General features: G+C 38.9%; 1 protein-coding gene across 1 annotated transcript in view; it reads right to left on the bottom strand.

The window, feature by feature from the left end:
• Positions 1–339: 339 nt before the first annotated feature.
• Positions 340–11011, bottom strand: part of TTC17 (tetratricopeptide repeat domain 17) — a 55687-nt gene continuing 45015 nt past the window's right edge. The window contains exons 19-25 of the mRNA XM_063398343.1: positions 10352–10517; positions 7882–8002; positions 7402–7561; positions 6850–6933; positions 5250–5369; positions 2868–3011; positions 340–1406 (exon numbers count right to left, since the gene is read on the bottom strand). Coding sequence (XP_063254413.1) covers positions 1275–1406; positions 2868–3011; positions 5250–5369; positions 6850–6933; positions 7402–7561; positions 7882–8002; positions 10352–10517 — 927 coding nt within the window. The 3' untranslated portion in view covers positions 340–1274. The remainder of the gene's footprint in view (positions 1407–2867; positions 3012–5249; positions 5370–6849; positions 6934–7401; positions 7562–7881; positions 8003–10351; positions 10518–11011) is intronic.

Raw genomic sequence — 11011 nt, 5'->3', positions numbered from 1 at the left:
AGGAAAAATACTGGGGGAGAAAAAACACCCAGTAAGCTCATAAGCATTGTTAGTTCTTTAAAAAGAATCACTAAGAAGCACGTTTAACACTAGAAGCTGCAGAGTGGGTTATGTGACAGCTGAGTTAGTTAACTTTTCCTTATTCCCTTCTGCCACACAGTCAAACACCGAGATGCAAGGAACTTTCCAAGGGTGTGCATGAAATCATTGGCTGATCAGGAATGTCAAAGGCTTTCCTGGCTCCCAGCTCAGCCTGCTCCCAAGGAAAGGCTGCAGCTCCTTCAGGCTAACCTGGACTCTTGCAAGTGGCGCATGACACACACAGTACAGGAGAAGCTGTGAGTTGTTCATAAACAATTTATTTTATTTCAAATATGTGCCCTTTTTGATTCTGGAGAATCATGTCCTCCACCAACCAAAGACAGAACTGATTTGGAAATCTTCCACCTGAATTTTTGCTGTTGGTACCTTGACACCATGTCCCTCCTCCTCCTTGGCAGCTGAAAGTATGGCTCAGGGTGAGCATAAACTTGCACCTTATTCCGAAACGGCTAGAAATACAGTGAACAAAGAATTAGTAAATCAACCACTCAGGGAGGCAGAGGGCTATGAATATACAGATAAATATAAAACATCTTATTGGGATTTTTACCAACTTTTTTTTTTTCTGCAAGGATGATTAAAAACTACTTTGACTTTAGGGTCCTGCTGTTCCCTCCTCCTCATTCCCCAACAGAAACAAACAATTCCAAAAATGCTTCATGTTTCTCATGTTTTTTTAATAAATATTTAGAAGTCTGTTCCTCTCCTTCCAAAAAAGCAGGTAATATGGTATGGAGTGAACAAGACTGGACAAAGCATGAGTTTCACATGGATGAATTGCTGATTATCTCTTCTTACTATTTGGTACATTGTGTGCTTTGCGTTTCCAGTGGCTTAGATTATAAGACATGAAGCAAGTTATTTTGGATGCTGATGCCAATCTGAGCATTATGGAAAAACTAACAGTGCCTAGGTCCTGTTACAGGTGGTCATGGACTCATGGAAGTTTCTTGGTTTAATATTTACACGGATGTTTTAAAATTATGGTCTGTGAAATATATTTTCCAAAGATGCTCCTCTATTTGACAAAAAAATAATAAAAGAACCCTTGATCCAAATCCCATCTCTTTTTAACAGTCTTGTTAAAAATTCTGATTCTTCAATTTATCTTAGCACACTTAAGAGCAGAGTAGAGAATAATGACATTTTTAAAAAAGAGAAAGATGTGATCTCTAAGGAGACCGTCGCTCTTTTTTCAGAAGTAAATGACACTGAATGGTGCGGATTCGATTCTTCGCTGGGGCAAACTCCGGCTGAAGCTTTAGTGTTGACTCATACCATTTCATGGCCTTTTCAAACTCCTCCTGTGAAGAGAGAAACCAGAGTGCAAAGAGTCACATTCTAAGAACAGTGAACACAATTTCTATGCCTTTCCCATCCCAACCAGTCGTGCAGCATGATACGCACGAAAGTAACTGAACAAATCCTTGTGATTTAGGATTTTTTCCTTCTCTTACAAATAACTGATAGTTTCTTGGGCTAATGACTCAATTCTGCATAATCCATGGAAAGGAGTCGAGTTATTGCTGAGAATTATTGACCAATGTTCTTGCCTTTTCTTTTTAATAGTACACCTTTGTATTCTTGCTGTGAAAGTAACTTTTAAAAACAGATTTCAGTCAGAATTTGAGTAGATCAAAGCTTTAAAATCACGGACAATGCAAAACCATCAACTTTTCTGAAAAGCTAACATTTTTAGAAACAACCTGAAATTATTTTTAAAAGATTACTCAATAAAAAGAATAAAAACTGAACGAACCCCCCCAAAACTTAAAGAGCATACAATAGCTAGACAATTTCAATTGATAAGCTGGACTCCAGGCTGGTAGCTAGAAGCATTCATGTGGAAATAGCATCTATTTTTGTATAGCTGAAATCTCATTACCTATGCCACCCTGCTTTTTTATTAACTAGGAAAGCATGCCAACATTCAATAGTACATTAGAGAAAAAATGAGAGGAGAAAGGACCCAAAACATTCTGGGGTTTTCAGTCAGTTTCATTACTTTTTTTTTTTCTCTGAAGTTCCTTTTCTCAGTAACTTTAGTTATGCAGTAGAGATAACATGTATTTCATATCATAAAGACTAAATCAAGGTGAGTTGTAAATCTTCACTTTTTAAAAAAGTATATTTTAATAGTATATGTAGACAGTATGAAGAAATTTGAGTTCAATCTGCAAATTATGTTGGTCATTAATAATAATGCTTAATATTATTATATTAATAAATAATATATATCCAGACATATTAGATATAACAGATATACTAATAATATATATATATACTATATTATTAGTATCTATAATAACAATAATAGATAATCCAGATACTGAAAATGAACTTCCCTTGTGTTTGTTCACCACAACTGCGAGTTGGGTTTTACTTATTATTCCAAGCTTAGCTCTTCCAATAGAGACCAAACTCATCATTAATTTTGCAGTATTATAAAAATATCCTGTATTTAAATGCGTGGAAAACCCAAATTACCAATTGTTTGCCACTGTCTTTACAAAGCTTTGCACACAACATTCTTAAGACAACTTATACAAACGTTGGCCTTAAAGTACTAAATGAGAACTAGGAGTAAAATAAGTTGAAATAGGAGTAAAATAAATAAAGTTTCGCCTTTCTAAAGATACTCCTTCTTGATGGCCATACCCCAATTTCTTGAACGTTGCTCCTTCAAAAATTATTTGTGAGAATAAGAACTTATAGCTGTGAATAGTGTCCCAGAGACAGCCACAGCGGGGTGGCGGCGCACTCACCATTGCTACGTAGACGTTTGCCAGTGTGAAGTGATTAACCACAAAGTGCGGCGCTATTTCCACTGCCATGGTAGCCACGATGATGGCATCGTTCCAGAGTCTGGCGTTGTGGAAGATGTTTGCTAGGCTTATTAGTGGTACATCCTGGAGGAGAAGAGCAAGCAACAAATGGTTTCTTTCCATTGCAATTGTCTCAGGATCAGCAAGACAAACAGAAAAATCCACCACCGATCCGCACTCATCCGGTTCCTATCCATTTCCCTTTCTTTTGATGTTGAGAGTAATGATCCAGACCTATTTTAATACAAAACTGCATTTGGGCCTGAGTTTCAAACAAAAAACCTTCACATCCACATCCACTCGCAATAGTGACAAATGTTACTCTTGGACAGAAAAAACAACTCAAAAATTAACTCACTTAAGTGGACGTACATTTAGTTTTTAGAAATTCTTACACTATTTTTCTCCCCAAAGATGAGATGCACTCTATAGAGACAGGAGAAGCTGTTTCGTTTCAATACCCTCCTTCAGCTCTTGCATAAAAGGAAAGGGAATATGAACAAAGGGGACAGCAGGGAAGTGAAAACATGGTCTAACCATTAGTGCAACAGATGCATCATTTTTTTGTCTTGCCTCTGCCACAGAATTGTTATTCTGATGCTGAGTAACAGCTATAAATAAAATTTTCTCAGCTAGACACTGATGGTATGTTCTTTATTTCCTGGACTTCCAGACTGTGACCTTGTCTGACTGAAAAAAATTGTAGAGCCATGGCAGCTATAACAGATTCTCTGGGAGCTGGGCCTCACACCTTCAAAGCACAAAATACCGCCTAGTACCAAGGCTTAGGTGCCTTCAACAAGACAATAAAACGTTCCAGATGCATGTGATCCAATAAAAAGTTCTGGATGTATGTGATCCTCAATTCCTTGACCTTCACATGTCAAGGAATGCCTTTTCTGGGCAAGTTGTTCATGTTTGCAAAGTAGATATTATGGAAGTCAGAATCACTCATGAAGAGAAGTTCACAGGAAAATTAATTATCTTTTATTTGCATGAGAAAAGTCAAGAGAACGTAGCCAAAGTGCATAAAAGCAAAGAGGAGGATAAACCAAAATAGACAAAATTGCTTTTGATTCAGTGCTAACTCTGAATACAAGTTGCAGCTCTATCTTTACAGACAAGATCCAGAGTTTTCCCTGGAGGCAGCTTCAATATGGAGGACAAAAACAAGGCACAAATTTGGAGTGTCATATCATCTCAAGCATCTCATCTCAATTATATTATACTTCTAGAAAACAGCACTACTCCACCATAATCTTGCCAAACTTTAGTTTCCAATCCACAGTCTGACCCTTACAGATCATATAGCTAAGGACTCCTTTCCTCAGGAACCAACTACATATAAAGACAGGAAAATAAGCAAAAGCTGGATGTGTTACGTCTTGGTTCCAATCTTGTTTTAAATACATAATGCAAAGAAATAAAATTATAGGAAACATACAAAGGATGTGCAGTGGGGATGTGCATTTCTTAGTTGAGGTATTTCTGCTGTTAATGGCTAAATCCTCCTAATAATATCCTAAAAGCGTGAATTACTTTGTCTCCCAATTTTCAGAGAAAGGCTGAAGACCAAGATTCCAGTGGAGTTTACATTTTTCCGTGCTGCCCAATTTGTTGCTCAGGTCCCAAAGAAAACTCTATGTTGAGCAGGGAGCCTCTACTGCATTTATCAGTTTGCAAGGGGGAGCTTGGTGTTTAAGAGCAGACATTACAATGCTCAGCACCTGGCAAGGTGAAGGCTACAGAGCTCTTCAGCCAACTGAAACACTAAAGAGAAGATGGTGTCCAAAGTTGTACCTTTTTTTTTTTTTTTAGCAAGGAACTGCTGTGCAAAGTCAAGGACTAGCGTACAACTGAGATTCACAGCCCAAATGCTTAAGATTCAAGCTTTTAAGGAATTCCTTTAGATAATCACCTCCCACCCTCTCTAAAAGCACAACCAGAAGACATACTCCCCTCTCTAAAAGCATAACCTGAAAATATACTCCCACATCTGAGTTTAGAAGACTTGTCCAGATAAAGGCTGATGAGGACTCAAAGTCCTATCTGATGGGTGGAAGTTCAAGTCCGGGATGTCCAGAGAGGTGTCAAACCCACTGAACTGCAGGGAATTCCACTGAACCTTTCCTGCAGTTATTTTCAATACACAGTCCATACTAAACAACCAGTGAAAATCTTGGTTTCACCTCAGGTAGCTAATACCTGATACATTAGAGACACCTGATACACAGTGTTGGCATCAGCAACAGTCTGTGAAAGCTCTGCCGTGTCAAGCAAAGCCTTCTTTCATGTGAGTAGTGGGCACACACGTGTACACACCTTCATGTGGTGGGGTGCATAGTGCAGTGCTTGCCGTAAACAATCGATTGCCTTCTTTCCTTGGCCTTTCACCCTCCAGTAAAGAGCTGCCATGCTAGAGAGGACCCACGAAGTCTGATTCTGGCAAAAGAACACAAAAACCTGACATGTAAAGACTGGTAGTAAATAATATTCTTACCTTTCACTCTTCCAATTTATTTGATATACTGATGTAGAGGATGTTACACTTAAAAAGAGCATGAAACTATTTCAAAGCTGCAAAAAGTTTCTGACAACATATATGCAATAGCCAGGTAAATGAGACGGCCAAATGAAACAAAGTCCACGTGCAACGTAATTTCCTTAGGAAAGGAATAGCAGTTAAATAGCTTTCAACAGCAACAACAGTTTCAGCAGCCACAAGAGCTTCTAACCTGCTCTGTGATGCTTAGCATCTATATGTGCACACACATTACCCAACACAAAGGAAAAAACTTAGCTAAATTAGCTGATTGGACTTGTAGGCTCCCTGTAGTCATTGGAAAGAAAAAGGATGCCCTGGGATGCAGCTCAGTCCAGAAGCCTGCCAAAGCCCAGCCTCTAGCTGGCTGACTCCCATGCCCTGTGTTACAAAGGAAAATACTGAGAATTCTGCTCCTCATCTCTGCACTAAATATTCAGCTTATTTGGATAAATCTTGGTGTCTGCAAGGGAAACTAGCATGTAAGAGAAAAAGCTAGTATACATCTAAAGTGAAAAGAAACTACGTCTTGTAATATGAAGATAAGAGTAATGTCTTTACTTTCAGGGGATGGACAAAGCTGTATTGGTTTTAATTTCAAAGCACAGTAATTACCTCAGACAGCTTTCCGTCTAACAGGCACAGGGCACCAAACTGTTTTCACTGAGCCCTCTTTCGTGTAATGGTTTGGGATATTGTCCCTACTAGTTGTAAATACAGAACAGCAATCCCTGGCATCCATGGTCTGCTTTGTGGATCCTGTGAAAATTCTGTCCCTAATTCTCTCATCCTAGGGCTCACAGCTGAGGTCCTTAGTGGCCTTTAGCTTGGAAGCTTGGATTTCTCTGGGGAGAAGAGGAAGTGCAGGCTTGCACATGGTATATATCTCTGCCTGAACACATCTCACACTTCAGGCCAACACTGTGCCAGGTAGAAGCAGCAGGCTGAAAGAACAGGAAGCCCTTTTGAGCTGACTGCTGCATGCCAGGAGTGTTACTGGAGAGGGGAGACATGGCTTAACTCCACTTTCCATAAGCTCATGGTCAATGTAGCATAAAAAGAAAGAAGAGGGCTGACAACTGTTGAAATAGTTTAATAAATCAATAATCAGCCATGCTGCTCACTACAGGCCTGGAAACACTGGGACAAGCTTAAGTTTCAGCAGAGAGATACAGAAGACACTTGATGGTATAAGCACAGGATATACCTCAACAAAATACCTGTGAGGGCATTACAGATGCTAAATAGACACAAATCCCTAGTCCAAGTACTAATACATTCCTTGAGCAGGATTTCAGACAAACTATTTGAGACCGGATTGACCACTACGCCAGTCACGAGCAGTAAGCCCAGACTTCTCATTTTCTCCTTTACACATACCTTCTCCAAAGCTTTGGCTATTCGAGTACCAACTTGTTCTAGTGACTGTGGTGAGTAGTGGTCTTTGCCAAGATTCTGTAGGACCTGTGGAAGAGGAAGCAGAAGTGCTTAGATGCTGGAACCTGGTAAGAGATGTTGGTTGTTGGTTGTTGGTTGCGTTTTTGTCTGACCTTTTACAAATGTAACTTTCATCAGCTCAGACATCACTGTCTATCTTGAGTTGATACTATCTGTATAACACAGTGCTGTAACTCCATGGCACTGAATACTAAGAAATTCTGGGTATGCTGAGTTGGACTTTACTTTCACTAATTCATCCACGAAGAGCTATAAATACAGAGACACTAATGGCGTTTTAGGATTTCCCTCAGGCCAGACTGTAGATGGCTGGGAAAACATTCTGGTAAAATTTCATGCTGCACTGTTCTTAAAGTGTTATCCAGGCATTCACTCCCTGAAAGTCACCTCTGGAGACAAGGCACTGAGCTAAATGCTCCTTGAATCTGCTATGGTATGGCCATTTTTGTGTGATGGCCTTCAGCTCTGGCATACCTCTTTCAGTTGACTTTCTCCAGTGTAATGTAAGCTGGCCCGACTAGAGACACCTTGCAGGTGGTCCAAAGTATGCATACTGGCTGGGAGGTTTGGGTTACAAAGGGGCTCCATGGCTGGTTCCTGCAGCTGTGTGGCAAAATCAATGTGTTCTGTAATGCTACAAATGTCATAAAACAAGTTAAATTAGTTAAGAGAACAGAACAGACAACAGAAAGCTCTCTAGTGAAAGTAAACTGCCCAGAACTTGGCACAATCTCATTTGAGTAGCTTAGGAAGCAAGAGAAACTGGCTCTTTCATCTGCACTTGCACTTTTCAAGTCTAACTGATGAAATTCCACATGACATTTTCAAATTTCTTAGAAATCCTGGCGGTTCTTTCTTACTAACATAAAATCTCCAGTTTACACACACCGAAGACAATGTACCTGTACTGCTTGTGTAAGTAACTTACTTGGGGCTCATCTCCAAGATACTCACTCAATGTTTTTAGCAGAAACAGCAAGCCATGTGCTGGCTACAGTTGTAAGCTCGACCCTGCGGAGTTTCAGGCATTCATCAGGACTTGGCCAGCCAAGGCTACGGTAGTCACGCCTTTTTCCTTGAGGAAGTAAAAAAAAATAGAATGAACTTTATGGAAGGAGAAAGACATTCCACTTCAGTACAATGATTCTTAAAATACTTTATGCCAGTGGATACATCCCCTACATTATATAAAAGTCACTGTCTTGCAGACACATATCTATAAGAATATTTCTGAATTTCAATGGACTGAATGGGACTGGCAGCATGCACAGACAGAACCAGATTGTGCACAAGACGGATTAGGAAATAAAGTTTCAAAACCTGTTTCATTACACTTTTTCTAAAACTACAGATAAAGAACAATTGCCAATCTTGTTTACAGGTAATGTCTCTACTTAAATGTCCTTAAACCAAATTTGTGAGTCATCATTAATGTTCTACAGCTACAGTTAAATACTAATAAAAGTTGATTGGTCTATCTGTTAACAATTCCAGGTGAAAAATACTGCCAATACTGTTCAGTGAGTATTGTCTAAGACACTCAGTGGCTTTTATTGTGTTCTTACACTCAAGATAGAAACCTTCCTGAAACTATTTAACAATTACACTTTCGCTCTCCCATTTTGCAGAGCAGCAATGCAAGGCAGAAGAAGGTTAAATAACTTGCTTTACGTTAACAAACAGATCAGTGAGACAAACATGAACCTGATCTTCACATCTGAACTCAAGCCTACTAAAATCTTTCCCTCAAATTGGTGGATACTCCAAAGTCCTAGAAAAAGTGGCCTGTGTTAAATGTAAGAAATATTCTCCTCTCGTATCAGAAACATCCAAACTATTTGGAACATAAGAAAAATTTACTATAGCAGTAGATTTGCACAGTGAGAAGCCAAGTTTTACAACATGCCAGTCTATCAAACCAGCTATGTAGACAGTATTTCAGTATTTATTTCTAGTTACATGAAATTTTGCCCATTTGGATGCAATTCCTATTTCTCATCCAAGTTATGGTAAACCACTTCATCATATTTTGCAAATAACGAAGAAGTCTGCAATACCATGTATTTTGTAAAGTATTGTGATAAAAGGGAAATTAATTTTGAGATACAAAGGGAAATTTCAAAGGGAAATAAGTTCTCATCATCACCACTGTGAACTATCTGATTGCAAGTTCTTATTGGCATGAACAGCAAAGGACATACAGAGGTATGGAAATGCTACAGAGACAGTTCAGTAGTCTGGGAAGGAGTCAAACACAAGACAGATACCATCATTCTACCAAGGACTCCCCAGGTGATCTTCAACTTGTTACTTAAATTTTCATGATTTGGTTCTTGCAAAGAGGATGCCAACAGATCTTGCCTCACAGGAATGTTGGGAAGATTACTTTACAATTGAGGGATGCTATGTAATAAAGCTACAAAAGTAACCCAGAGGGAAAGACGACAAACACTGAGGAAAGGACAGGTGTGTGCTCACAAATCATGGTCTGTTTTCATGTATTCTTCCCCCCCCCCCCCCCCATTTAAATATTTAATTCAATACCCTATATTTGTCAGCTGCTAAAAAAGGAGGTTGTTAAAGATTTAATGTAAAAGCCTTCAAAATGGGAAATCACTTTCCAGGTCATCAAATTATCAAGGACTAAGATGCACTGTAGAACTTTGCTTACACATCAGTCCCACAACAGTAAGATTTTAGCTCCATTGAAAGATAAGCCAAGAAGTAGGGGGGTCAATTACTTGGGTTTTGTTCTTTGGCACCTTATTAGCAGATTACTCCAACTCTTCTTATTCAGCTAGCAAAAACTCCATCTGCCTCTCAAAATGTCATCTGTGTTGGTACAAAACTCTTACTCTTCTGTAGCTACAGTTTTTTGGAAGATATTGTCTAAGTTTTCTCTTATCACTGAACTATTATAGCAAAAGACTTGATTTTTGTTTATTTACTTCATTTTTATTAGACTAAGCTTTCAGCTCTTTCTTTTTGAGTTGCATATCTTATGTTTAGCCAGAAGCCAGAACAAACTCTTATTCTGCATCCTGATAAACTAACTCCTCTGCCCATTCAGTTTATCAAAAGAGATCACCTAAGTCCCCTCTCTTTCACAACTTCTACTCACAGTATCTTCCTCCTTCGTTCTCCACTCTCACCACCTCATTCCCAGAAGTTTTGGAAATTAAGTAGACAGTTTTTATTCAACACAAAGTTAGGCTGCACTTCATCAAGAAGGTGCAGATGGCAGAGATTTCTTATTTATTTCTTATTTTTCCATGTACTCATCTAGAAGGGACATTTCACTACGTAGTTTTTGTGATACTTATTTTCAGTAATAGACCAGTGTAATATAAAGGCTGCAAGGGAAATAAATCATATTAATACAAAAGATGCAAATTATTTGGTTTCTCGAGAAACAGCAGGTTACCTATTGGTCCAGGAGAAGGTATCTTTGGTCCACTGATCTCCAGAGCAGTTTGGTAAAAATTTTCATTTTCTGCATTAGTTCCCTCTTCTGCATTTCTCTCAGCTGGCTCCTGGAGATCCAAGCTTTCAGCTTTTGGTTTCTTTAAACGTTTGACCTGAAAAGTGATCTACCAAAAGAACAGTATTAGCAAGGTTAACAGTGAGAAACACCATGACTGTTATCAGCTCCACTGCACTACTTGTTTTAGCCCAAAGATGCTACAGGTGAGATCTTTGTCTCTCCCCTTTCCTCCCCATCTCAACTCATTTTCAAAGCCTGCTCCCTTTCACTGGATCACACCACGCAAACCAAGTATACAACTTCTGTCCTCCAATACAGCAGAAAATGAATTTAACTGCTGGAGAACTGAAAAGCATTTTTCATTATATAACATGAGGACAAGAGGGATTTCTGTGTTTTCATGCTAACCAGAACTTTTGGCAAAAAATCTCTTTTTATTTTTAACTGTGAGCAAGAAGTTGGTGATGGATTCAAACTACTTGTTTACTTCACATCAGCCATCTAAGACTACATGTTTCAGGCATATAGGGAAGTTCATAGATCTGTATCACCCAGTGTTAAACCCCTTGAACTGTTCTCATCTTTCCCTCCTCCACAACA

Source organism: Prinia subflava, chromosome 5 (assembly GCF_021018805.1).
Source record: "Prinia subflava isolate CZ2003 ecotype Zambia chromosome 5, Cam_Psub_1.2, whole genome shotgun sequence".
Classification (NCBI taxonomy): Eukaryota; Metazoa; Chordata; class Aves; order Passeriformes; family Cisticolidae; genus Prinia; species Prinia subflava.
This window is presented reverse-complemented; position numbering and strand designations above follow the sequence as displayed.